General features: G+C 47.9%; 3 protein-coding genes across 3 annotated transcripts in view; all 3 read right to left on the bottom strand.

The window, feature by feature from the left end:
• Positions 1–6,907: 6,907 nt before the first annotated feature.
• DEFB125 (defensin beta 125) lies at positions 6,908–8,954 on the bottom strand. The gene is made up of 2 exons (XM_082757010.1): positions 8,829–8,954; positions 6,908–7,792 (listed from the first exon to the last, which is right to left on the bottom strand). The coding sequence occupies exons 1-2, from the start codon at positions 8,887–8,889 to the stop codon at positions 7,671–7,673; spliced, it is 183 nt and encodes a 60-aa protein (XP_082613136.1). The 5' UTR covers positions 8,890–8,954; the 3' UTR covers positions 6,908–7,670.
• Positions 8,955–12,241: 3,287 nt separating this feature from the next.
• The window catches only part of LOC309876556 (gallinacin-12-like), a 36,323-nt gene continuing 20,816 nt past the window's right edge, over positions 12,242–27,748 (bottom strand). The window contains exons 2-5 of the mRNA XM_082757004.1: positions 16,016–16,135; positions 14,709–14,825; positions 14,490–14,623; positions 12,242–14,004 (exon numbers count right to left, since the gene is read on the bottom strand). Of these exons, the coding sequence (XP_082613130.1) occupies positions 13,856–14,004; positions 14,490–14,623; positions 14,709–14,794 (369 nt within the window). The 5' untranslated portion in view covers positions 14,795–14,825; positions 16,016–16,135 and the 3' untranslated portion in view covers positions 12,242–13,855. The remainder of the gene's footprint in view (positions 14,005–14,489; positions 14,624–14,708; positions 14,826–16,015; positions 16,136–27,748) is intronic.
• Positions 18,954–23,145, bottom strand: LOC309876562 (gallinacin-11-like). Its single transcript, XM_082757011.1, has 3 exons — positions 22,541–23,145; positions 21,473–21,601; positions 18,954–20,714 (listed from the first exon to the last, which is right to left on the bottom strand). The coding sequence occupies exons 1-3, from the start codon at positions 22,596–22,598 to the stop codon at positions 20,587–20,589; spliced, it is 315 nt and encodes a 104-aa protein (XP_082613137.1). The 5' UTR covers positions 22,599–23,145; the 3' UTR covers positions 18,954–20,586.

Below are 27,748 nucleotides of genomic sequence, written 5' to 3'. Positions count from 1 at the left end.
GGTAGCCAAACTACATCTCCAGGCATGGCTTGGACAGCCTTGAGAAGAGGGGATGAGAGAAGAGGTTGGCCACAGCTCTCCAGTTGGTATCAGCAGAGTGGGTTGGACCATAGACACGTGGTGGTGAGCCCAGTTGGTGAGCCCAGTCAAACCATGTGGAGAAGGCAATCATGGAACCCCAGGGGCTGTGTGATCCCTCAACATCCATCTGGGTGTCTCCAAGCAAGCTCTAGGGATGGTACTTTGTGTCCTCATCTGATGGGTCTGCAGGTGGACATGAGACCACAACATGGGCATGACATGGAAAGTGGAGATGAGGTGGAGGTGCCTGGGATGGGAAAGGACAAACTCCCCTGTGGCCTCCTAGGTGGTAAAATACCTCCGAAAAGAAAATCGGAGTAACTCCACACATGAAAACAGGCCTCCAGCCTGCCTTAACAGAGACACTGCGGGTCTGGGACAGAGCTCAGGAACCCAGCGGCTACCAGCTCCACCACGGACATCTCCACACCCCCGTTTCCCTACCTGCAAGGCTGGAGACCCTGAAGTTGAAGACACGAGAGATGGAGAAAGAAGAGAAGACGGGGAGGAAGGGACGGTGGTGGCCAGGCTGTCCTCAGGGCGCCGAGGAGGTTAGTTTTGTGAATGGAAATTTTACCGCTGCCTCCCCGCCTGGGGCTGTTATCTCTGCTGCTATTTCGGTCAGCAAGAAGCAGGCGAGCCCGTGCCAGACCCGGGAGAGAAGCAACGGGAGAGGGTGGGGAGCTGGGGCAGCTCCTCTGTCGTCAGAAGACGCCGGCTCCAGCCAAGGTCTGCGCCGGTCCGGAGATAGCGGGGTCCTCTGGAGACGGGGCTCGCCCCGGGGTCGTTGAGCTAAGTGGGATCGGTGACAGGCTGCACATTAGGGCTGATAAGGGCCGGATAACAGTAGCCAAACTCCCACGGCCTCTGCAGGCACGGCCGGGCACCCTGGGGACCGGTGGAGGGGGAGGCTCAGGGTGACAGGGTGACCCCCTCCCCGATCCGTCTTCTCTAGGGACGGCGATTGGGAGGGAAATGGGTTCACATCCCCCCCCCAGAGAAGGAAAGTTGCATGGTAAGAGGTGAAAATCGCTTTTTTTAGATATATTTTTTTCCTTTTCTGAATGGTATATGAAGGGATTTTCATGCTGACTGCTTCCTCTTTTCAATTTACTCAAGGGAAAAAAAAAAAAGTACATCAGGGTCACGGGATGTTTCTGTGGGAGGTTTAATCATGTCAAAAATCACTTTCTTTGGTAGAGATGTCTCTAACGGTCCACATCGCAAGATAGCCTTTACTATTGCAAAGATATTATAAAGATAATATTTTAAGAGATTTCTTATAAATCTAATAAATGGCATTTGACACTCCGGGGCACCTTCTTCAGATTATCCTGGGAGCAGGTGGAAGATCAGAGACACCCTAAGGTCCCATCCAGCCTCAATTCCTCCATCTCTTCATGAGCGTTCAGTTTTGGGACGCTGCTTTATCTTTGCCTTAATCTTGCAGACGGGTAAACTGAGGCAGATAAGCTTGCAGAGCCGTTCAGAGGAACGGAGGCCAGCCCTCCACGTGACGGATCACATGCTGTAGGAACAGCTCTACCCCACAGCTGAACAAGCGCCAAAACCTAAAATAAGATTATTTCCCACGGCGAGCCTTTATTGACCTCCTGTTTGCCACGGCATGGGCTCGGGCAGGCTCAGCCCGGGACAAAACCCAAATTTTTGATTCAGCAGTTGTGTCGCTGCCTGGAGGATGCATAAGCACCGGGGATGTTTTGCCATCAGCATCGGATGCACCATGAAAGTTAGATGTTACCAGTAATTGTTTTGCTCCGTGTGATTGTTGGTTTTGTGGCTAAAGGAGTCCAAAGTCCCAGGATTTCTCAAGGAGGATGAGCCACTAGGGGAAGCCTCCTGTCCTCATACAAGTGATTTCTAGAGGTGATCACTGAGAGGGGAAGAAAGAAAAGGAACGGAGGAAGGCAATACGTGCTCAGCTCCCCGGTGTTTAACCTCGTGAATGCAAAGGACAGTCCCAGGAACAGGGAGCAGGGCTGCCAGCTTGGTGACATGACCCCTGGGGACAGCTTGCTGCTCACACAGACCCACGTGCACAGCAGGTTGAAAAATATTGGCTTTTCAAGGAAAAAGGATTGCTTTTTTGCTCCCTGTGAGAGCTGCCTTCTTTCTGTTCCCGATGACGTGTGGCGGTTTGTCCTCTGACACTGGGCCCATATATCTCTGTCCTGTTCCTTTATGTTACCCAGTCCGTGGCCCTTACCCCAATACATGTCCTTATGTACAGAAAGGACAGAATTTCCAGAAAAACGAGTCACTGACCCTACCAGGAGTATTTATTGGTTTTATAACACCTCTTTCCTTTACAAACCTTATTTATTGAGCAAAGGATGACCACTGCCCTCATGAGAGCATTGCTGTCGCAGGCTCGTCCATGCAAAACCCACTCACCTCTCCCACACTTGAGGCAGGGGATGTGTCCCCACACGTTTTTGGGTTTGGTTTTGTCTTGGGGTGGCCCAACTGGTGGCCTGGGGGCCGGCAGTGGCTGGTGGGATGTCTCTGCCTGGCCTTGGAAGGCATTTTGGTGGTTTTCACTACGTGACTCTGGTGGTACTGACCGTGATCGGAGGCTGGTGATGCACTGAAGGGCTATGCTGGATTTCTGCTGCCTCTGTCTTCTCCAAACACCAAGAAAGCCAAGTTTCAGGCTCTGCTCTGCAAAACAGGGTTGTGGGCCAAAACCCTGCCTTTCCAGGGCTTGACAAAACTCATCACTGCAAAAACACAACGAGATGCAGTTGACAACTGGGATCGTGCCCCATGGGGTCTTGCTAGCCCAGCCAATATCCTTGCAGAAGGTCTTTCCATTTATACGTATACACCCGTATGAATCGAGAGAGATGTTTTCAGGAAGCAGGTTTTAGGATCTTACCCAAAGAATTTAGGATGGTCCCCAGTGGGCCAGCAGGCTGCAGACCCAACACAGCCCCGTTGTGAACGCATTCCTCCAAAAAAAATATATTTTTCTCTCTTTTCATAGGGCACGGGGCGGGCAAAGGACAGGGTGGTTGGGCTTTGATACCCACACACCTCCCCTCCATCCCCCCCTCTCCTCCCCATCACCTTCCCCAGCCCCTTCCCCTCTTCTCGGCCCCGATAAGCCGGCATGTGGAAAAAATGTTGTCACGCATATCTCACTTCCAGCGCGTGGGAGTCGCTGATAGCGGCCCCAAGATCTGGACAATAACGCCTCCTGACAGCTCCCGCATCCCTCCCAGGCCTGGGGAAGGGTCCTGCTCCACGCGCTGAACGTGTTGGGTTGGAGAAATGATGCTTGGCGGAGCCTGACGGCCCATTTCCACAGGGAAATGAGGATGGAGAGGAGAACTGGCTCACCCAGCACCCCTCCTCAGGGGGCTTTCCCCAAATTCAGCCCTGAATTTCCTCCCAGGATTTCTCCAGGCCAAGAGCCACAAGCTTTTGTTAGTGTTTGTCTTGGAGCCCTCCACCGGCTCCATCCCTGCAGAGAGCTGAGCTGCGTGGCCCCCACACTGTTGTTCCTCCACGTGGCGCTCCCGAAAGAGCCCCGAGCGCCTTGCCAAGGGGATGAAGTCATTTATTTACGCCCGGACAATGCGTTTCGGTACATCAGCGCCGACCAACTGACACGCTTCTGCTCTGACGTGGACGGGGAGAGGTCAGCACGGAGCAGCCTCCGTGGCCGTACCCTTTCCCACAGGGGCATCCAAATAGGACATCCATTTATTCATGGTGCCAGGGCATTGCTGGCAGAAACACCGGGTTCGTTTAACAGGCACAAGGGTCTCCCTGGTGCCTGGCTCCCTTCTCCTTCTGCAGAGATAAGAAAACCTTTGTAAGACGTGATTCTCGGTGCGCAGAGCCCGTTCCTTTAGCTCTCAGGGGAGCCAGGGAGGCCAGAGGAAGCGAAGAGCTTTGTGCTGTAGGTATTTGGATGGGAATGGGAAAGGCTCTACCAAAACAGCAGCCAGGTGTGGAGGAGCCCCTGAAGGTGACCCAGATTTTAAAACGTTCCTGGTTTTTCAATCTCTATTTGATTTTTACTCAAAATGCTGTTCCTTTTTTTCCAAGTGGAAAAAACATTTTTTTTTTATATATTTCCATCTGGAAAGAGAACGCTTCAATGTTTACATTTATGCCCTACACCTTCAGCGCTGTCATCCCAAATCCCCTTTTTCCTCTGGAGTGGGGTCTCCAAAGTGGGTCATGCACAAGACAACCCGTTGGGGTGCAGGAGGAAAATATTTTCACACCATCAATAAATAAGATACTATAATAAACTTAATGCTTATTTCATCTCATCCTTTTTTTTTAAAAAAAATTCTATTTTCATGTGTTTGACAATGTATACAATATAGTAGCGCAGTATTATATGAGTATTATATGTAGATAATTTCATAAATACAGGAAAATATGTATATTGGAGGTTCATGCTCAAAAATATTTTACCGATGGGGTGCACAGTCAAAAACATTTGGAGATTATGGCTCTGTGGGGCTTTCTCTCTCCTAAAGCTGCAGCTCCCATGTCCCAAAGGCCATTCCCTCCCCACAGCAGGAGAGAGGCAGCATAGTCTGATTTTGGGTTTATCTACAAATATTTATTTATTTTGTGATCAAACCCCAGTTATGGGGGAAAGAAGAAGAATGAGTGGCGTTAGGGTTTATTGCTCTTTTATGAAGAATGAAAGTTTTCTGTCCCAAGATGGAAAAAAATTGCCAAAATCCTTCGGAGAAGGACCCGATGCTCCATCTCAAAACCATTTCCATGGTAAATCTGCAGCCAGCCCTGCCCTGCCTGAGAGCACCTCCAGCCACAGTTTGGGCAGGGGACGGATGCCACCACCTCCCTCCCTCCCTCCACCCGCAGGGCTTGGCCTCCTCCTTTGCTGTCAAGGGATCCTCCTCAACCCTTCACAGACAGTCCCATAGGATTTTCCAGGTTGCCTGCCTGGAACAGGAGAGGTTAAACCCAGCAGGAGCAGGGCGACAGGGCACAGAGGCGCTTTCTCCTGGGCTGATAGCTGGCTCCATCCTGCTGGGAGCAATTTCCCGGCATGGCTCCTGCCAGGAGCTGCTTCCAGCAGCGAGCACACACACTCACATACACTCACACACACTCACACGCGTCCATCCGGGCGTGCTTCTCACAAGGCTCACATTCAGGCTCTCCCCACCTCCTTCCCCTCGCAGCCCCGGCAATCGGCGCGCTCCCCGAGATCTCATCCTGCCCCTGATAAGGCGCGGAGGCGGCTGCGAAAGGAAGGCTCCCAGTTGCTCCCGGCGCCAGGCTGGGTAGAGACAGACGCGTCCAACCCTCACCTCCTCCTGCAGCTCCTTCTCCTCCTCCGAGCCAAAAACAAATGACATCAGCCCCTCGTGTGTGTGTGTGTGTGTGTGTCCCCAGCATCCCTATCAGCCCCACGGAGAGGCGAGCGCATGGAGGAGCGAGGAGGAAGAAGGGGGGGAAAGAAGAAGGCTGGAGCTGGAAGTTGGTTACTTTGGCAAGCGGACAGAGTTCTGCAAAACCTCACCGGCCAGACTTCAAAAAGGTGGAAAACTGGAGGCTCGCTGCCGGCAGGTCCCCTTATCGGGGGGAGCCTTATCTGCTTGATGGGGCTGATGGCTCGAGCCAGCCGGGGCGGCTGCTAACCTCTGGCTGAGCTTTCCGAGGTCCCCGGGGAGCTGCACCGTCACTCAGAGGAGAGCAGAGGAATCCAGGAGATGGGACCACGTGAAGGCACGGGTTGTGCAGCTCGTGGGGTGAGAGGAGCCAGGCTGGGGATACTGCCAGCCCTGGAGCTCATGGGCACCCCGTCCCTCCTTGATTTAATTTGCGATGGTAGGAGGAACTCAGCTCCAGAGCTTCAAGCACAGAGTTTAGACAGAGGGGAAGGTAGGGCAGATCTCCTCAGGTGTCAACCAGTGCAGCCCAGTCACTGGTTTCACTGGTTTCCCTCTGTTTCCTCCAGGACAGGACTGGTCCCTCGGGCAGATAGCAGAGTGTGTTGGCCACTCTGGGCCTCTGCTGTGGGTAGCTGGGGGTCTCGCAGCCCCAGGAAGCATTGGGGTGGAATTTTGGCCACCCCCAGATACCACACGTGGTGTTTCCAGGAGATGAACCTTCCAGCTTCTCTCTCAAGGAGACTTTTTATCCCTTGGTGCCCTCTCTCCTCACACCTCCAAGACATTTCTGGTCTTGCTCACCCTGTGTCACCTCTCCTAGATGATGCCCTGCTCCTGGGAGTCCTGCTCCAGAGCACATCGTGGAGGGCAGTTCCCCATCCTCCCATCCTTCTTAGCACCATCGTTGCCCACATTTACTCCCTGATATAAAGGGACCTGGCTGTGACCCATTCCCAGTCATACTTCCACCCACCAGCTCAGCATATGCAGGAGAAGAGGCAGCTCCTCGTGGTGTTAGGATATGGTCTGAAATACAAAAAAAAAATAATGTTATTTTTCACCTCCTAAAACTCCCTGCATAGATGAGAGGTAGGTAAAACTCTGCCCATGCTTCCAACCTGTGCCAGATGTCACAGAATCACAGAATTTTCTAGGTTGGAAGAGATCTCAAGATCATCGAGTCCAACCTCTGTCCCTCCTACAGACACAACCCTGCCACAGCGTGGACCCAAAGCTCCTCCACCAGGCAGTTTCCACACAGACATCATGTTTCAGGGTGGAAAAGGGAAAGTTTAGTCTCCTTTTTCCTTCCTTTCCTGCTGCAGAAGCAAAGGAGCAGGCTGGGGCTGCCACCTGCTGTCCCCAAGCCTGTCCTAACGCTCCCTGGCTGAGGTTGTGGTTTGCTGGCCCCAAGGTCTCCTTCTCCTCCTTTACAAGCATATCCATCATTTCTCCTCTGGGATGAGTTTTCTCCTTTTCTTTTTTAATTATTTTTTTTTTCCTTCTGAGCAAACAGCATTTCTTCAGCTATTTAATTACCCCGCAAAACGAGTTCTTTGTAAATGTCAGCATCCAGAGCCCATCCAAAGCCTTGCTGGTGGCTTTGGTCCTCTTCTTCTGCCCCCTGTGCGCACAACCAGGCTCAGCCTGGAATGTCTTCTGCCAGCAAATGAAGGCAAAAATCTCCTTTTGGTTTTGTCATCAGCCTCACAGGGAGTTTCTCTTTTGATGTAAACCTCCCCCTGTGCAAGCAAGATCTCACGTGAGAGCTGCTCCATGCAGAAACAGAATCGTGGAATCCCAAAATCATGGATAGAGCAGGGACAGTGATGGATAAAGGCTGTGACAAGCAGTGACACAGGCCAGGAGAGAGCTGGAAGGACACCGACCTCCCTGTGGTGCTCTGCCACATCTGCAGATGCTTTGGCCACCCCGGTGCACCCCATCCTCCCTCCGTGCCTCCGTGTGGGCAAAGGAACCAAACCCCAAGCATGAGGCAGGACAATCCATCTCAGGGGGGAACGCAGCCGCACTCCAGACTCAGGAGGATATAGAAAACCAAGAGGTTTATTGGTGATGGACCAACCCAGCTGTGGATGTGGATGGCAGTGTCTGAGAGCAGCTCCTAGGGACGGTTTTGGTGCCCAGGGTGCAGGATTTGTCCCAGTGTGGTCGCCCTCACCTGCAGCAGCGCAGGCGGCCATTGCTGCAGCTCCCAGCCCAGCGCTCCATGTGGAAGCAGAGCCTCCGGCAGTGCCCGTGGTTGTGCCTGCACTGCTGGCTGTCCGAAAGGCCTCGTGCTGCAGGGGGAAAGGGGATGGAGACACATTAGGGGATCTGGGAACCCACCCGGAGCCCCTCGCGGTGTCACTGGATGTGCAACCAGAGCTTCAGGCTGGAACCAGGAGCTTCAGTGGTGAAGGGCATGAAGCAACAGCTCCTTACACCAAGCCCAACAAGTCTCCTTACGGCCAGCCTAGGAGAGTCAGGGGAGGCAGATCCCTTGGGCAACACCAACAGTCAGAGATGTGGCTTTTGGAGAAGGTGTTTTATCCATTGGATTATTTATTATTATTATTATTATAATTATTATTATTACTATTATTATTATTATTATTATTATAAGATTCCCTGTTTTGATAAAGAAGGTGTATGCTGCTTTTCTTTACACATAGCAGGAATACCAAGTTTGGGGTTTCTGGAGGGATGCACCGATGGGTACGCAATCCCTTCTGTCTCCTTCTTTTATCCCTAGGACTTAAGTTAATTAAATGAGAGTGTAAATACACAGAGAAAGGAAATCTCCTTGGTTATCAGGGTTGGTTTCCACAGCAGCTACACCATCATAGTCCTAGTGATACCACAGTGACCTTAAAGCCCAGCCAAAGCTTCTCTATTCAAACAGAATCCCATAAGAAAAGAGAAAAAAAAAAAAAAAAAAAAAAAAAAAAAAGAACTTTCAGATTTTCCCCCCACTTCCCTTCCCCAGAAAGATGCCTTTTGGTGTCATGGGGTTCTCCTTGTTTTGTAGGGGATCAGGCTTGTGCCCTGGTCAGGAGCAGAGCTCAGGCTCCTGGCTTAGGCTCAGCATTTTGGGGAAGGTTGTGAGAGGATGGAGAGGAGAAGACATACAGCCCATGAGCCTGGGACACCTGCATCCAGGAACTTCATGGAGATAATTTCAGAAGAAATTTGTTCCTGGGAAGCAAGAGTCAGGTCAGCTTTGATTTGGTTAGATTTGAGGACTCTATCCTGTATTTTTCTACCTGGGGGTAGGGAGCTGCCTTTCCTCTCCTCTCCATCCTGCAGAAACCCCTGAAAATATTTCATCCTTACCGGGAACATCCTGGAGGAGGAGAATGACAATGATTGCAAAGAGCAGCTGGAGGATCCGCATGGCTGAGCGTGGGTGGGTGTTCCCTGCGGGGAGGAGTGAAGGGCCGTAAAGAGATAAAGAAGAGGGAAAATCCTGGATTTATAGGGCCGGGGGGTTGTGTAACGCTGCTGGACAGGAGGGAACTTTGTCAATCTCATGTGCATTTCAACACGACAGCAAACAGTGGCACTGGGATGTGCCCACTCCTGGACACATCATTTTACAGGGGGGGAAGAAGAAGGAAAAAAAAAAAAAAAAAGCAGAATTTTGTCAGCAAACTGCACCGAGCACTGGGGAGGCTGCTTCTGGTTGCTGCTGGAGCCAGGATGTTGGGGCTGACCAAGTCTGGCTCTTCTTGTGTTTGTAGGCTCGAGCATGAGATGTTGAAAAGCCGTCCAAGCATGTGCAGGATCAAAGTATTCTGCCTTTTTATTTATTTATTTATTTTATTTTAATTTCCAGCTCCCAGTCTCTGTGCTTAGCACGGACAAAATCAAGCGTGAAAAAATCCAGAGTCTCCTCCCTAGCACTCCCTGACAGCACAAGGTTGGCTTGAAAAGCATGAGATCCTTAAAAATCAAAGGTCTGTTTGCATTTCCCAACTTCTGGGCTGCAAAGTGATCATTGGCAAAGCTTTTGTTTACAGCTGTCAAGAAAAATAGCAATTCCACATATTCCTTTCTGGATTCATTAAATAGGAAAGCTGGAGCCTGTCTCTGCAACGAACAGGAGCAGGAGCTTTAGGAAAAGCTTGTGTATCACAGCTCACCCTTGGTTTGTTTTAGTTCTCCAGGTCAATTCCAGGAAATTAGTAGACGTGGGACCTGAATTTCAACTTCAGCAAACAACACAAAGCAAACAGCAAGCAGAAATCTCCCATAAACAGAAAAGAAAAAGGAAAAAAAAAAAAAAAAAAAAGTGGAAGAGGGAATAAAAACCTTATCAAAGATTCTTTTTACAGCAGTGAAGCAGCAGAGGGCATCACTAACACCTTTGCAAGTCACTTTGATGGCCTTTTATTTGCAGGCTGGGTGCAAATTGTAAAACTTGGGCTGCTTTAATGGAACTAGGATCACCTTCACCAAACAGTGCAGTAAGGGGCTCTTTGCCAGATGGACTTTGAGTGATGGGACACCGAGCATTTAAACAGCGTGCCATGCAAACTGGCCACGTGCAACCTGGAGCGAGATTTGGGAAAAGAGAAGAGGGCCCTGGAAGTCTTGGGGTGCGTTGCACGTCTGGTGGCACTGCTTGGTGCCTGCAGCTGCAGCGAGTGTGCTTTGGGAAAAGGAGCCAAACCCAGCCAATACCAAAAAAAAGCAGATTTCCCCCAGAAACCAGGGGCAGGAAGTCTCTATCCCCCAGGAGATGGCTGTGACAGCAGCTGGGCTTGCTCCCTCCTGCGTGGTCCTCACGCCGTGCTGGCCTCAGCTTGTGCTGAGCCTCTCCCACCCTTCCTTGCTCCCAAACCTGCCACCAGATGGTTCTTTTCAGAGCCCAAAGCGCACAAAAGAAGGTTTGTGCTCAGTGACATAACATTGCTCCTGGGTGCCTCAGGGGTTTCAGGGCTGGGGAGGAGTCAGGTCAATCCCCATCCTCTCCAGGGCCCCATATGGGAGGGGAGTCTCCACTGTCAGGACCTGGAGAGCCTGGGCTTTAAAATTCAGCCTGGGGTATATTTACAGCAGTGCAGATGACCACAGCAGTGAATCTGCAGGACCAAATGGTTCAGCAATTGGAAGGTCTCCTGGAGCCCAAAACCATCTTATGATGCCTCCCCATCCCCCTTTTTCACCAAACCCTGAGAAAAGGCACAGGTACAGCACCTCAGAAGAAGTGATCATAAGCTCAGTTTGGGTTCAGATCTGTCCCACAAACTCTCCATGGCCATGTGCAGGTTTTCATTACAGACCACAATGACGGCCGTCCTCACCAACCCAAGGGGCCATCCACCTCTATAACAACAACCACGAGGGAAGGCCTCAGTACAGAAAGAACAATAAATCTGTGACCTTTATCTGAGCTTTTCTTCCACTCTCAGACTTTTCTTCTCTTGGGAGAGAAGTTTTATATGGTAAATTATCACACTGTCATGAAATCAATTGCTAAATTTGGCTTCCCCTGGTTTCCCCATAGGTATTGCTCATGACTAGGCCTTGAGCAGTAAGGCCTCAGCACGTTTCAGGAGACTTTTCTGATCCTCTAGATTTCCCCTAAACCACCCAATGCCAGTCCTACTTTGCAAGAGATGCTTCTGGTGTGAACCTCTGCCCAGAGGGCTGTCGTGCCTCCTGTCCACCATGAGCCTGCTGGAGATTTTGGGGGGATAATGCCAAAATCCTATGCATGCTCAGGCCTACAGACACATAGTCACACAAAACGTAGAATCACACAATGGTCTGGGTTGGGAGAGACCTTAAAGACCATCTAGTCCTAACTGCTTGCCTTGTGCAGGGATGCCACCCACCAGTTCAGGTTGCCCAGGGCCTCATCCAGCCTGGTCTTGAGCACCTCATGGGATGGAGCATCCACTACCTACATCCAGAACGTGTAGGTCTTCAAGTCCATGAGACGTCTAAGCACTCAGTGAAGTTAGTGGAGATCTAGCATTTATTCCAGTTGCCTAAACACAGACACCTATTACCATTTGGGATGCTCTGGGGCACCTGAGACATCTGTACTGGGCTTGTAGGTGTGGTGCCAGACCTGTGTCCCCAGGACGTGAGGAGCTTGCCCACAAGTATGAAGCTCACCTTGCCCACACAGAACTCTGTTTGACCATCGTCCTGGTGCTGATTACACAGCTCTGTTTAACAATGGCATTTTAAGAGCAGGATTTCTTTTCTCTGCCAAACAAACACTGCCGTGTTGCCTGGGAACAGCAAACAAATTCCAGTGAGTGGGACTTTCAGGCCACATGCTGGGAGCTAACATCTCCAGTTATTCAGGAGGCTCGTGCTGGTCAACACACCAGGCATGAGGGTAGGGCTCTACCCTGGCTGTCCACGTGGCTGCAGGTGCCTTTTTCTTCCTTTGGGTTACAGGGTTACATCCTGAGGGTAATCAGTTGGAGCAACATCCCCTACACTCACACCAAAGCATCTTATACTGCTGCTTAAGCAGCTCCTCATGGGCTGGTGACTGGGTTGTGCTGTTCTCCACACTCCATCTCTGTCCTTGGTCCTTCTTCTCTCCTGTCTGCCTGTCCATTCATCTTATTTATCATGCAGAAATGACAACAATTTATTTATTTATTTATTTATTTATTTATTTATTTATTTATTTATTTATTTATTTATTTATTTTGGATCATCTCTGGCCAGAACAGTGAGCAAAGGAGCACACAACTGGGGGAGAGTGGGATAGTGCCCTTTAGTAGCAGCTTGCATTTACTGTCATGTTACTGCCAGAGGTATAACGCTGCCTATAAGCTGCCTGAATACTTCCACCTTACATTAATCAAAATTTGTCTGTCTGATTGCTTCAAAACCTACTGGGTGCAGGCAGCCTAGCGTCTGGCAGGGAGATTCACAGGATGAGCTGCATGAGCTCGGCTGCTGCACTTTCTTAGGAAAACAGGCTATAAATATGGTGGCTAGCGGTCCCCAGATAAGAGGCGCGAACCACAGACTTTGTGGACGAAGCTGAGAAAGGAGCTGTTTGATTTGGAAGGGCGCCTCGATTTAAACACCCCTGCCTGTGCCGTGTCCACACAGCAGCGCGTGCTGGCGAGCCAGGCTGGAGTCGGTCGGATCTGGGGAGGAATTTGGCTCCGGGCTCAGCCCCATCTGTTTTAAGTGGCGGTTCCCAAGCCAACAGCCGGCACTCCTGTCCGTCTGTCCAGCCACTGGGAGCACCGGGGGAGCTCTGGCGTCTCCTCAGCGTCCCGGACCGTGCTCTGCCTGCGCTGGGATGACTCCAGGAGAGGATCCGGGCTGCTCGTGAATTCATCCTCAAGTCGGATGAATTCATCGTTGGACCTCTAGTGATGGGTCCTGACCCTGGTGAAGTCAATGGGAATTTTCCTGTTTGATTCATCCCAGCAAGAATTTCATCTCCCAGGGAGGACTTTTCCCTGGCTCTGGCCAATGCCTCAGCTAACTGGCATAGCTCCCTCATTACATCATTGTTTGCTTGCTTTCACAGAACTGATCGACCCAGAGGGAAGTGATTTTACCTGGAAGGAGAGACCAAAAGCAATCTGGCAGATGGGGGGATCAAAATTTCACACCACAAAAACACAGAAGGGCCAAGAGTGGATCTGGAGAGCTAATGCATTTTGGCTGATGCAGCTTACATGCAGAAAGCTGCATAAAACCTTTTTTTTTTTTTTTTTTTTTTTAAATGATTGCATCAGGTACAAACATTCTAATTGCTTTGAGATGTTGCTGGGTGACTACAGAGAAAAGGAGGAGCACCAGAAATGCAGCCTACAGGTGAGGAGAGCAGCCAAGGGCAACACTGCATTGCTTTCATATCCCTTCCTCCACTTCAAACAAGCAAGCCTGGGGTCTTCCTTCTCTTGCTGTTTTGTGGAAGGAGGATGAACCTAGGACACCCCTACCATAGCTGTTGCACTGAAAGTGATGGAGAAGAAGGATTTGTCCCCTCCTGGAGAGTGGCAGAGCATGTCCCCAGCAGCAGCTGTGCTGGGTGCCAGCCGCAGTCACAGACAGGCACTCATTCTGCTAAACCTCAGGTTTATTGTTTTGGAGTAAAGAGAAAGGCAATTCCTCACCTGGGCATGACAGGTAACAACCAGACGCCAAAGAGGGAGGATATATTACCTGGGCGGCTTTAAAAACTCACAGCAAAAGGGAAAAATGATGTGTTGAGAAGTCCACGAGAGAATGCACAGCCTCAGGGAGCTGGAGCAGGGAAACCACAGTCGTAGAAAGGCACAGCATTTCCTCCCCAACTGCAGCCTGTTCCTTGTCAGCAGAGCCTGCAGCTCTCCACGTGCTGCAGCTTGCTCTTTTGGCCACCTTCAGCTCTTTGCAGTGGTTGGTGATAGACTTTTACAGCAGAGAATGATGGGCTCAAAGCAGTACTTGGCCAGGTATTCACCAGGGATGCAGTTCCCCACGCGGCACAAGCCCCCTTCGTGGTTACAGCTGTCCGGTCCGTGTGTGTGCCCTGTGGAAAGAAGCAGAAAGGTGGTGGGAAAATGCCTGAGCTGGCAAGGTGGGAAAATAAAAGTTGGTGGAGCTTCCCAGGGCACCGTGTGCCTGGCCAAGCCAACGCCGGGAGTGTGCACGGAGCCGGGCATGCATGACTGCAGTGAGCGCTGCCAGGATCCCCATCCCAACATCAACTGCAACCTCAGGAAGGGAAGAAACATTCTCCTGGAGCATCCAAAAATTGAGCCCAGAGCAGAAGGCATTTCTGAGGATTCCCTGGCTGGTCTGCTCCCAAAGAGGCAATGCATTGTCCCATATTTGCATTACCCCAGGGGATTAAATTTCACATTTTACCCTTTTACACCCTATATCATCCAGAAGCCTGAGGATACCTTCCCCCCTCAATACCTCTCTCGTTTTGGTTTGATCACACAGCAAGGAAAGCTTTTTTTCCTCTTCCCAGCTACCTCTGCTTACCACCCTCAGCCTGCCTGGTCTTACCGTGAGCGATCAGGGAGATGAAGATTAAAACGAGCCCGAGGATCCCCATCGCTTGGGTTCTGCTGGAGAGCAGCAGGGCTGAGCAGGGGATTTTGCAGAAGCCTCTACGTGCTGTAGGCAAGCGGGATGGCATCCTGGAGGAAGGAGGGAGGGAGCAGGCAGGAGTTAATTATAGCCCCGTGACATTCCCTGCTCAGCAACCCTCCGTGTCGCTCTGACCTGGTGCTGCGTCTCCAAACAATGCTGCCTTGCTTCGTGCTCACCGGCGGTCGGCTTCCCCGTTTCCCCTGCCTGGCAGCTGGCATGTGGGGCTGGGAAGCTGCCAGCTGTAGACAGCTATGTGAAAAAAAAAAAAAGTAATTGTGAAAAAGAAAAAGAAAAAGAAAAAGAAAAAGAAAAAGAAAAAGAAAAAGAAAAAGAAAAAGAAAAAGAAAAAGAAAAAGAAAAAGAAAAAGAAAAAGAAAAAGAAAAAGAAAAAGAAGGAGAAGGAGAGGAGAGGAGAGGAGAGGAGAGGAGAGGAGAGGAGAGGAGAGGAGAGGAGAGGAGAGGAGAGGAGAGGAGAGGAGAGGAGAGGAGAGGAGAGGAGAGGAGAGGAGAGGAGAGGAGAGGAGAGGAGAGGAGAGGAGAGGAGAGAAGAGAAGAGAAGAGAAGAGAAGAGAAGAGAAGAGAAGAGAAGAGAAGAGAAGAGAAGAGAAGAGAAGAGAAGAGAAGAGAAGAGAAGAGAAGAGAAGAGAAGAGAAGAGAAGAGAAGAGAAGAGAAGAGAAGAGAAGAGAAGAGAAGAGAAGAGAAGAGAAGAGAAGAGAAGAGAAGAGAAGAGAAGAGAAGAGAAGAGAAGAGAAGAGAAGAGAAGAGAAGAGAAGAGAAGAGAAGAGAAGAGAAGAGAAGAGAAGAGAAGAGAAGAGAAGAGAAGAGAAGAGAAGAGAAGAGAAGAGAAGAGAAGAGAAGAGAAGAGAAGAGAAGAGAGAAGAAAAATAACTAAACTAAACTAACTAACTAAATAAAAATAAACAAAACAAAATGCAATAAAATAAAATACCATAAAATATATTAAAAAAATATGCAGGGTTTCTTCTGTCCTTTGCCAGCAGCCAGTGAAGTGCCCGGGGAGGTGCTGGGCTGGGTGGCAGCAGCCTCCTGGGACAGGCTGCTGAGGAGCTGCAGGGAGGAGAGCCTAGGAGCGATTCCTTTTGATCTGAGCCCATGTGAATATTTTCTCTAACTGAAACCTGGCCATGATTTTCCTGCCAAAAAGGCCACCCCAGCTCTGGCTTCCGAGGAATTTGGGAGGCTTTGTTCCTGAGTGTGTTGACCACACAGCGCTGGTGGAGGTGAGGTGGTGGCCAGTTAGCTCATCAGTGCTCCACTTGATGGGAATTATGTGACAGATATGTAGCTCTGGCTGTAAAATCAGCATGCAATACTCCAGTTACCCTGTGCCTGTACTGTTCCTTCAGCTTTGTTCATGTAATTGTTCCTGTGAATGCATCCTAAAACAGAGAGCTGAAGGATCCAGGTTAAAAATTACCTTTTCCATCAAAAAAATGTAGTTCAGATGCACTCAGAAGAGTCCAAGCGTGCTGTCCTGGATTGGTAGCCACAAGGAGCCTGATTTATGTCACTGGAGATGCCCAAATTCCGGGGATTTCTGCAAGGCAGTGGCAGACAGGACACTGAAAGCCCAGCATGATGGCCTGGGACAATTCAAGTGGCACCAGTGCCTAGGTGGGGGCAACAAAAGCCAAGAAGGACAAAAGACAAATTTTATCGAATCTTCTAAGGTCAAATGGGTTAAAACACCTTGTTCAAAGGCTGATACAAGACAGTCAAGTGCTAGAACACCCCTCATTTTCTTTATCCATGTGCAGGAGAAGAGGGTACACATCTGAGCATCTCTTGTGGCTGAATGTCGGGCCAAGGGTTGACATGGAAGGGGAAAGAAAAATTGCAGCCTTCTCAAAAATAACTCCCGCACTTCTTTTCTTTTAACCTCTAGGGCTCTCAAGTCATCAGGAAAACACAGGAACTCCATGCGTGCTCCATGCTCCATGCGTGCTCAAAAGCTTTGCTGAAGCAGGGCACAACTGTTTGCCCAAAGGTACTTCTATCCTCTGGTTATTTGTGCTTCAGGGTTTGATTTGCAAATGATCTCCCCACTATCTTCCTTTCCATCTCCAGTTTGACACAAAACACATTCATCAATCCCCTCCCCTCCAGAGCACCCTCCCCAGAAAGGAAGGATCATAGATGAAAAACACTGGAGCATGGCACAGAAACTTCACCAATAACACCCCAGCTGCACAGTCCTGACAGTGTGCCCACCTCTTCCATGCAAGGAATCCCTCTGGACTCATTAACTTGTGTCCCTAGGCCACCCATTCCCTGTCATTGTGGATACACTGCCCCAAATCCCAAACTAGCAGTGGGATTTCCCTCCACACCATGCTCCATAATGTACGTGGAAAGAACAACACCTCAACCCACAAGCCAAAGTCCTTGTAGGACAGCTGATTCCCCTGGAGAAGAGCTGGGTGTTCTCATCCCTCAGTGCTTTTGTGGACCTCGTTTGGTGTCTCAGCCATGTTCTTACTAACCATGGGTGGTGGGACATGGTGGGGACCTTGGTGACCCCATCCTGTCTCCATACACCTGCACCATGCTGGGATGTGCATGCTTCCAACAGTGGAACTAAGGAGAAGAAATGAGAAAGGGATCAGAGGCACAAAGCAGAAGGAGCTCAATGTCCCAAAACCCTTCTAGCAGGATTTTTTTTTCTTCAGTGAAAGCAGAACTGCAATGGTTTCTCAAACCCAAACCAATGTCTCAGGATGACTTTCCAACAGGTGACCCATCAAGATTCTGGACCTGCTCTCCTGCTTGGTGTTGTGGCCTGCAAACAGCTCAGCAGGGCTCTCAGAGCCACTACTATTGATTGATTCAGCATTGCTTTAATCCTCCTGCCTTAGAAAAGTCATGTAACTCTAATAAGTAACTAATAAGTTGGCAGTGTTTGTGGCTGGTGTGTTGTGTGATGAGGGACGTATCTAAGCAGGCAGAACCAGGCAACAGTCCAAACCAGGCACAAGTGTAAACGTGTACAAACAATTGGTTGCAGTCCAAAATAAAAAAAAAAAAATAAAAAAAATAAAAAAAAAAAAAAAAGGAAATACTTCATCACACCACCTCCCAGTCTTAGGGGAAAGGCAAAAAACACCTTCCAAAGCTGGGCCTGAGAGCTAAAATTCATGGCTCTGGTGGTTATCTGATTGTCTGAGTCAGTAGAGAGGAGGTTCCTGGCTCACAGAACTGCCTGGTTTCCACAGACCATCAAGTATCTGTCAGCAAAGGGTTTTCTCAGCTTGCACGGGGTTTTAGAGACACTGCCTGGTGAGAGGCAGGCAGCCAGGGACAGCAGCTTCCGACAGTGCCTCAGACGTACTCACTGACACACTTTCCTCAAAAACCTCAGTTTCTTGTGAACTGAAAGAAAAGAGGCTCCTCCTGCCCACTTCTGAAGCAGACAAGCCATCTGCAGCCTTGCTTCTTGCTCTTGCTTCTTCTTCTTCCAAGACTCCTCCAGGAAGAGCTGCTGACATTTAAAGCTCCTAATATAACTCAAATCAACTGGTGCAGGCAGAACATAAGCTTGTTCTGACGTCTCCTACATAATACTTATATATTTGTGGCTTTTTTTTTTTTTCTCTTGAGGGATTTTTTTTCCTCTCTGTGTAGCTGTATTAATTGCTCTCCTTGTTTAGCCAAAAATAAAAAGGGCAGCCCAACTCCTTAAAAAAATGCTGAATAATTTCTAAATCTTTCTTCCCCGTTACTAATCCATCCTAGATTAAAAAAATTGTGGCTTTGGGAAAGGTTCCACTCTTTCCAGCTGCAATACACACACATCTGCCTGATTCATGGCACAATCTCGGGGAATATATATATATAATATATAATATAATATAAAACACATCTTGAGCTGCCAGCAATAGACTTGGCAGAAAACACCCTCAGAGGTATTAAAAGAGTGAAAAGAATTCCTTGAGGAAAACAATTAAATGAGAAAATCAATTAAATTGATTTAATTTGAATTGATTAAACCCTTACACCAGCTGGAAGCTTTCTCTGGGCACCAATGCAAGAAGGGTGTTTGTAGGGTGGACACATGGGACACCATGTTTTTAGGAGGATGCCATGGGTCTCTGGATAGTAATGAGACACTGATTTGGGCTGAGAAAGGCCATAAATTTCCAATTTATTATTACATATAAGGGCATATTACCTGTGGGACACTTCTTGGAGAGGAGATATATGCATATGGCTTGTGTCCAGCTCACTGGACTGATTCAGCTTTGGAGACTGGCATCTGTATGCACCCATGAGACTTAAAATTTATCTTGATTTACATCTTCCTCACTTACCTGTCTGTCTATGTCTTCAGAAAGCTTTGGCAGGAAAGAAATACCAGTCATATTAACATTTGGGACCAATACACAAGCACAATCAAGTGGCATTTTTTTGGCAGAGAAGCAGGAGTTTTCGTATATAGGGATAAAGCACAGTGAAAAAAAAAAAAAAAAAAAAGAAAAAAAACTTATAAGAATAAAGAACATTGTATTAATTTCTACATTTGTAATCAGTGCATACACAGTTTTCTTTTCAGTACTTCCTTGTAAGAAATATTGCTGTGACTGAGTTTCAGAAGCATTCACACGGCATGAATTTCAAGAGTGTTTGTTCAAAGATTTCTTCAAAAATACATTTTTATTTGACAATAAACCACAAATACTTGAGCTCTCAGGTAATCAGGAAGGGCGTACCATATGAACAGTATGGAATGGATTTGAAATATTCCCAGCAGGTGAAGCAACCCACAAAATATATCTGTATTAAGTAGAAAATGGACAGCATTCAACAAAATCACAGTTCTCTTCTACCAAGCCTCTATGTGTGGTATTCCTATGTCTGTTTAGGCAAACTTACACGGTTTCCTTTTTACACAGATTATATATTTCCATTAAGCCCTGTGCAAAGAGGTTTAGGCCCCTAAATCAAACTACAGAGCCAAAAAAAAAAAAAAAAAAAAAAAAGTAGTTATTGCAATAGCAACACCAGTGTGAGGCAGTCACAGAAAAGTCACTGTTCCTACTTCTTTAACAGAAGGAAAAGATTTCATCGTCACAAATGGTTGTCTTATTCCTGATACAGAATTATGCAAGGAGGCTTTGTCTGGAGCAAAGACGGGATGATCCTATAACATTTTCTGAAGAATAGCTCTCTAAAAAAGGCCAATTAAATCAAGTTTGCATCTGCCAGCACAGTTCTGCACAAATGACTGTAATGACCCAGAACGTGTGGGCTTTTTGCTCTGCAGACATAGGTTGCATCCTGAGAGGTGCTGAGCTCCCAAAAACCCTCTTTCCCAACAAAAGGCTGGAAAAGAGCTGAGCACATTCAGTATTTCCCAAGAACTGTCTAACTGCATCCAAGGAATGAGACCAAAGAGTGCATCTTGGAGGAAGAGGCCAACCAAAGGCTTCCAACCACAACAGAGCTGGGTTTTCCCACCACAGCCCGCTCCAGAGACAATGCCTAGCCTGGGATCCCTGGAGCTACTGAGCAGGGATCACCCTCGGTGCTGAAACTCAGAACAGCAGCCTCAGGAAACCTCAACGTGCCAGGGGCTTTGCAGGCAGAATGATGGCAGATGCCTTCCAGAAAGCTGCGAAGTCCAAGCAGGCAGGGAGCCCAAGTGCCGCGCTGCAAGCTGCAGGGCAGGACAGAAAAAGGAGGGAGGTCGAAACTAGATTACGAGGGGATGTGGTTTCCAAGGGCATAACGGCTATGCTTCTGTGGATTTCTCTGCGTGGGTGTAAGGCAGAGATGTTCTGCCTCTTTCTGAGCATTTATGTGACTGTTACACTCTTTGTTTAATATTTATTGCCTTCGTTATATAGATTAAAAAAACACGTTGCCTGTAAGTAATTATACACTTCATATGTTGAGAAAGCCAGACAGCTTTTCTATAACACCAGGAAGAAAGCTTGTTTGTTTTCTTGTCCATGCATTTCTGTGGTTTTCTGCAGTTCTGTGAGGTCTTTATTACATCTCTTTGCAGCACTTCCATCCTTTGCGAGGGCAAAGTCCCAGTTGCCCTCGCAGACATTTGATTTTCGGAGGTACGCAATGGCCCCCTTCTTCTTGACAAGTATGGAGGTTTGATGTAGTGTCTGGAATGAAAAGGATTTAAGTCAAAACAGAAAACATAATTGCATCACTATGTGAACAACTGGCACACTCATATATGGAGAGAATCACGAGGTTCTCGTTCCTGTGTCTTCAAACGTAAAGACACAAAGGACTATGGGGTTAATCAGAGCACGTCTGAAAGAAGAGGAATCTGTGATCTACCAACTGGGAATAGAAACAACTGAAGGAGGGATATTAAAAACTTATGAAGAAGATGGCTGCAGAATGACTATTTGTTCCATTTGTGGTACAGAATAAAATCAGGAAGGAAGAGGTTTTAGAACATACAGAAGAAATTTGTAATTTAAGAGAAGAAATCCAGTAAGGACTTCTAAACATGAGGGTGCCTAGATCTAAAAGTCCTGAGCTGCAAATTCACAAAAGACAGGAGAAAGAATGGGAAAGTGTAATTATACCCTTGTGGTGCTCATTATTCTCATTTTGCAGCCACACAAACTAACTGTAGAGGAGCATCCACCTCTGGCCATGGTCAGATACAGGATGCTGGATGAACTTTAGGTCAGACCAGCACAGCTGGATATAAAGCATGTATAGACGTAATGATATTCATTGACTAACGAGGGGCTCCAAAATAAGCAAGTCCAGAAAGGATTAGAGAAAATTACACAGAAGAGGTCAGCTGGGGCCTGTTAAACCCAGCTGTGTGGATGCAGTCAGATGGCCCCCAGCTAATTTCCTCTCCAAATGCTGCCTGCCCAGGCAGGGTTTCCACACCTACCTATGCAGCAGGTTTTCTGACGTTGAGAGCAAGTTCCAAATGCAGCAAACGGCGGTGGGCAGGCTTTTGGTTGGAAGCAGAAACCATGGTAGCGAACACAACGTAAGGTGTCTTTGGGCAAGCCGAGACCTACGGGAAGAACGGCATTCCCGGTTGTGCTGCAGGATCAGGCCATTTCCCATGGTCTTCCTCCTGCTGAAACCCCATGGACCCCTATTAGGGGTCTGATACAAATACCCCAAAAACACAAGACAGATTCTCTAAAATTTCTGAGAAGCCTCGTGGACCTCACAGGACTCCAAGGAAGGCCTTTGTACAACCAGAGAAAAAGATAGCTGTCGTTTCTGATCATATCCTGACCTTGATCATATCCTATCCCTGTAGTGAGTAGGGACAGCTCAGCCTTCAGATGCCCCTTAGTTCTGGGACTGCAGTGCTGCAGGTTGATCATGGAAGGGACAGCAAGGTGCTTGTATGCCCTGAGATGTACCTACACCTTACACAACACCCAGTGTTGGGATCTGGTCCAGTTACAAGGGACAGCAGATTTGCCCAGTTCCTTCCTTTTTTTTTTGAAAGCTTTACCCCAAGAAGGGGGAATTTCCTTCAATATGAGAAGAAGTTAGGCTAAAAGCACAATCAGTAAATGAATTGGTGCAACAGAAGGGCTGAGGAAGGGGAGCCAGCATATTCACAGAGCCAACACAAACTTCTCTGGTGTAGTTCAACCTGAGTAATACAAGATAATGCTTCTATCCCTTTCCTACGGTACATAAAGGAGAGGACTTGTGACCCTGGGTTATGAAGAGACAGATCATTTCCATGATGCCTTCTTTCAGCTGTTCCACCAAACGCCATAAAGAAACTTCAAGAAGTTTTGAAAAGCCAGCAACCCCGTTGTGGTTTAACCCGTGCCTTCCATCAGAAAATTCTGGTTTGGTATCTGGTCACTTTGGCTTCATCTTTCCCTTCAGTTCCAGGACTAAGAAATAGGGAACATCTCTAAAAGGAGCAGCAACAAGACTCTGACCTCGTAAATGCAAACCCCACCTGAGTCTTGCCCCTTACCTGGAGCAGCCTGGAAGAGGAAGAGGAGAACAGCCACGAGGCAGGAGAAGAGCTTCATGGTAGAAGGTCCCAGCTGCAGGGGACAGGACCACAGCACCAGAAATGTGGAGCAGGGCAGGAGGGAGCACTCCTGCTTTATAGGGCTGTGGGAACAGAGCTGGCTGTCCAGGGACCTTGGCAGTGGTGAGGGTAGAAGGCGGGCCACGGAGCCACAAGTACAGCTTGACCGCTGCACGCTGCTAAACCCGAACAATGGCAGAGGGGCACAAAAGCAAACTGAGAAGTAGCTACACCTCCTTACCAAGCCACCAAGAAGGCTGCTTCTCAATATCAGCCCGCTCAGGGACGTTCATTATTTGTTAACCTCAAAGATCAAGGTGGTTGGGAATGGACCACCTGGAGAAAACACCTCATCGTTTTGGTGTGAGAGGACACACCCGGGAATAACAGGAGATTAATGATGATATTGGCTATAGGAGAGGACCCAAGATGCTGCTGCAGTGTTTGCAGTCCCCTTTCATCAATAACTAATTTTGTATGTAATTAGCCTAGCCTGTAATTAAAATTTGAACCAACTAAATAACCAATTTTCTTGCTGAAAATATTAGTTGGCTTGACAATCTGGACTCAATTCCCTTGCCCAGATGCATAGGCCTAGCTCCTTTGGGCTGCTCTAGGGTTTCAAGACTTCTCATGGGACTACCAGCTAAGACACAGAACCTCTGGGACAGTCTACATATGACTATGGGGCAACTGGATGCCATTCATACTGCCTAAGATTTGTGTGGCCAAATGCCTGATAGATTCAGACACCGAGATATAAGCACCTACATAGAGTTGAGTAAGCATTATTTAATAATAAGCTTCTCCTAGGCTCCTAACTCATTCAGGACATCTTGGACCCTTTCCTTGAAACAACAGTGGTTGCCTTGCACCCTCCCTGGTTTATCTTGGAAATCCTGGAAAATCAAGATGAGCAGAGCAATCTGAAGATGTGAAAAATGGTGAAATGCACAAGAAAGTGAAGATCTTGACAGATAATGATGTCTCCTGGATCCGGTGCTTGCTCGTTTTGCTCTCAGACACCTTGCAAAACACCCAGATGGTGAGTTAACCTATCCAGGTCAAGCTAGCACACATCACAGGGCATTTTCCATCTCCACTCTTATTTCACTTGGAGCAGGCACTTAAACTCCAGCAGAATGTAGAAGAACTGAGAAGAACTTACACCTCAGAGGTAGAGCAGCAGGTCGGTAAGGAAAGCTGCAGATTAGTTAAGGTTCGGGGGTTTACACTTGGATTCAACCTGGAAGTGTTGAGCATCATATGGAAAACGTGTCAGTCAGAATGCAGCAGCCTTTCTCGGCAAAGCCCGTTTGGTTTTATGATGCATTTAGGTGAAATCATGCAGAAAATGGCAAAAAGTCTTCCCAGGGAGGAGTCAGCGTGTACCACTGTTCTCTCAGGCATTGCTTCCTCAAGTCCAAAGCAAAATCTTGATGTGTTGGAAGTGGTCAGCACCACAGGATGCTGTAGCTATTGCTGAAGCTGTTCAACCCAGCATGCTTGTGCTGGTCCCTTCCCCAGCACCTAGTGTTTTAGGGATGCCCATATGCCAGGCTGTTTGCCCACTGACTGCTCTAAGGTGCCCTGAGGAAATGCTTTGTCTTTTTTCTGTTGACAAATGAAATGTGTGTTTTGTTTTGTTTTGTTTTATTTTGGTTTGGTTTGGTTTAGTTTGGTTTATTTTATAAAACAGTGCCACCTACTTGAGCCTGTACGTGATATTTATGGATGTTGTTCTGACCCAGCAGCCTCGATGTCAACAATAGCAGCCTTCCCCTCCGTTAACATGCATTGTTCTCTGCCTTTCTGGCTTCTTTCTTAGCTTTTCAGTTCCGATTTGCAGGCGCCATTGGGTCTCCCGGGCAGCCATGTGGCAGGAGGTCTGTCTGGGTCCCTTGCAGAGAGAAATGGATGAAACAAGGCACTGATGGGGAAATGTCAGCTGTCTTGGATTCTAGTGGAAGGGAACATCTCAGCTCTCAGACAAGATCCAACATTGTATTTCATCAGGCTGGAACTGGAATACAGACTTCCAGTTTGCAAATTTTTTTTTAAATTGGAAAAAAAAAAAAAAAAAAAAAGTCAATGTTCTGCTTAATTAAGGAATAGAAGCATTTACCTTTATTTTATTTTATTTTATTTTATTTTATTTTATTTTATTTTATTTTATTTTATTTTATTTTATTTTATTTTATTTTATTTTATTTTATTTTATTATTGTTTTACTTTATTTTTTTCCCATGGGACATGAAGGAGAGATACAATACCTCAAGTGTGTTAATCACCTGCTGGAAGAGGAGTGCTTTTCTAACATTCAAAATCCTTCCCTATCACATCTACCCATTGCATGTGAATGTGCTCACTCTCAGGCTATAAGCTTTTGTACAATCATGATCCCCTTCAAATTATGACCATAATTTTTATCCTGGGGGAAAAAAAAAAAAAATCCTCTTTGGATTTGTTACTAAATTAATTTTGGTAAAATATTTGGAAAAATAAGCTGAATTTCCAGCCTGGCCTGGGGAAGGATGCTCGTTCACTGAGCAAAAAGCATCTCCTGCCTGGCTCTGTGGCTAGTGCAGTCCATGAGCTAGCTCATGGCTCCCTCTTGTGGGAGGCTTGAGTGGGAAGGGATGGAAAAGGTCCTGGGTAGTGCTTGCTCAGGCTGACGGGCAGCTCCACGCCTCCTTTCTCTGCCTTCTGCGTTGCTAATTTAGAGGAAACATCTGATAATAGGTCTGGAGAGCAGGGAAGAGGTTTGGTTTCAAACACCGAGCTTGATGGAGTGAGTTCCCCACGTTCAGGACAAATATACAACTAGAATCTGAACTCGTTATAGCTTTATATAACTTTATATAGCATACAATTTCATAAAACCATGTAACTACAGTAATAATGGGAGATATGCTGCTCAGTGCACAGGTAGACACCTTCCTTGCAGGCACATTCAGGTGTCTAAGGCAGAATCCCACCCCAGCAGATGTTCCCCTAGCACTTTGTGCCTTGCCAATCAATGACACCTTTCACAGTTGGAAATGGTCACCACATGATGCCAGTTACTTCATTTAAAAACAAATCTCATTTTCAAAAACTTGGATAGGAAGGGTTTCAGACAGCGTTTTGCTCAGATTTATTTATTTTTTTATATAAGAGCATTTCCATGTAGACTTGTACCCTACCATTTGGACTAGATCTTGGAGGTCTTTTCCAACCCTAATTATTCTAGGATTAGCCCAGATGAGAATGCTAGGATTTGTTCCCCCACGATTACTTGCTAATAGAAATACAATAAAATTCAACAGTGGTCTTTTCCCCCAAAATAATATTCTTTGTCTACTGCATTTATACACAGTACATACACACTGTGGACAAGAAGCTCATGGACTGTATAAGTCAAGCAAACTGCTTTAAGCATAGTTAGAGAACTATATCCATTGCAGAAAATTTATGTGTCTATTAAACTATCACTTATAACATTCCAGTAAATTTGGGATTCATTTTTATTTGCTTTTATGACCTTTCTCTCATTATTTTATCCTCATTCACCAAGGATTTACTGAAATGGGTCATTCTTAATAGCTCTGATAAATACTGCAGTGCATCAAAACTTTTACACTCAAATGGTTTATTTTCTTTAGAAAGAAAAATAAATACTAGTAGCTGTGTCAGAGATTTCGTTTGAATGGTGTTAGCATGAGTTCTTGGAAAGTAAGAACTGACTGCAAACATGTCAGAATTTGTGACATTAGGCTGAAGGCAGAGTGATGGGAAATGGTGAAAGTGGTGCAAAACAAAGATGGGTTGAACAGGAAACACCACACTTTGAAAGAGGAAAGGTACAGGGCTGGGAAAGACAGAGGTGCTGCTGCCCTGCCTCTATCCAGTCCCGAAGGAGGTTCAGATTAAACAGGACATGTGAAAAGGATGTTGCACTTGCTATTTTTGAGAAAAATGCCTGATGGCTTTCTGATAGAAAAAGGTCATATTGTTGGCAGAAGGCATGACAAAGAAAGGGAGTGAGGTAGAGTCCAGTTTGGGTTCCCCACCACTTCCAGAGGAACACCAGGACAGCTGGATCCCCACCATTTCCACCATGGCAAGGTTGTGGGCACAATATTAAGTCGAAACAGGCAAGAGTCAGCCTTGCAGTCTCCTGATCCCAGCCAGGTGTTGTCCATGGCACCACCAGATCACTCTGCCCATGGTCACCTCAGGAAGGACACTGGCACCACCCCGACCTCATGATGAGCCAGGGAGCCCCAGCCCAGCACCCTGACCTCGTGGCGCAAGGGCAGCGCGTCTGACTCCAGATCAGAAGGTTGTGTGTTCGAATCACATCGGGGTCAGCCCTGGGCAATGCTCCTCACCCTCTCTATTGCCTCCGCTTTTAGGGACACCTGCTTGGCCCCTAACTCCTGGGCAACCCGTGCTGGCCTGGCAGAGCAACGTGGGGCAGCACCAGCAGGGCCGGGCACTTCTGAGGGCCTGAGGGCACTGTCCACAAGGAGGATCAGGGCAGTGGGGAGAAGTGGTTTTATCCCAGTGCTTCCTCTTCACCAGGATTAAGGGGGAGGATGTGGGGACCTCTAGGCTTTACCTCAGAGACTCCATGAACAGCGTGGGGTCCCAAAAACTGTGTCCACACGCAGTAAGGGTGTAAAGACAGCTACGAAGAGTCCACAAGGATCTCCCAAGGGCAGACCCATCCTGGACAACGTGGCAGGTTTCTTTGAGAGGTGATTTCTGCAGCAGACAGGGGGGGACAGGAGAACCTCGATTCTCTTCACCTCGCACAGGATGGCCCCACAACGGCACAGCCTTGAAGCAGAACCATGAGGTGTCCAGACAGGGTCATGGACAGCAGCTGGGTGCCCAGCAGACATTCTTCCCTGCTTGGGATGATGCTGAGGGACTTGGTGATGGGCACTGAGGGGGTTTTACACCATGAGGGACACTGGTGGCCCAGAGGGGGCACAGGGCTGGCAAAGGGCTGGGGCCAGTGGCGCAATGGACAACGCGCCTGACTACGGATCAGGAGACTGCAGGTTCGACTCCTGCCTGGCTCGGCACTTTTACTCTGCTCGTGGTCCCCCTGCTCCATCCATCAGGGTCTTCCTCCTGCTGCCTCTCCTCCAGCCTCAT

Source organism: Aythya marila, assembly GCF_965140915.1.
Source record: "Aythya marila genome assembly, chromosome: 3".
In the NCBI taxonomy this organism is placed as follows: Eukaryota; Metazoa; Chordata; class Aves; order Anseriformes; family Anatidae; genus Aythya; species Aythya marila.
This window is presented reverse-complemented; position numbering and strand designations above follow the sequence as displayed.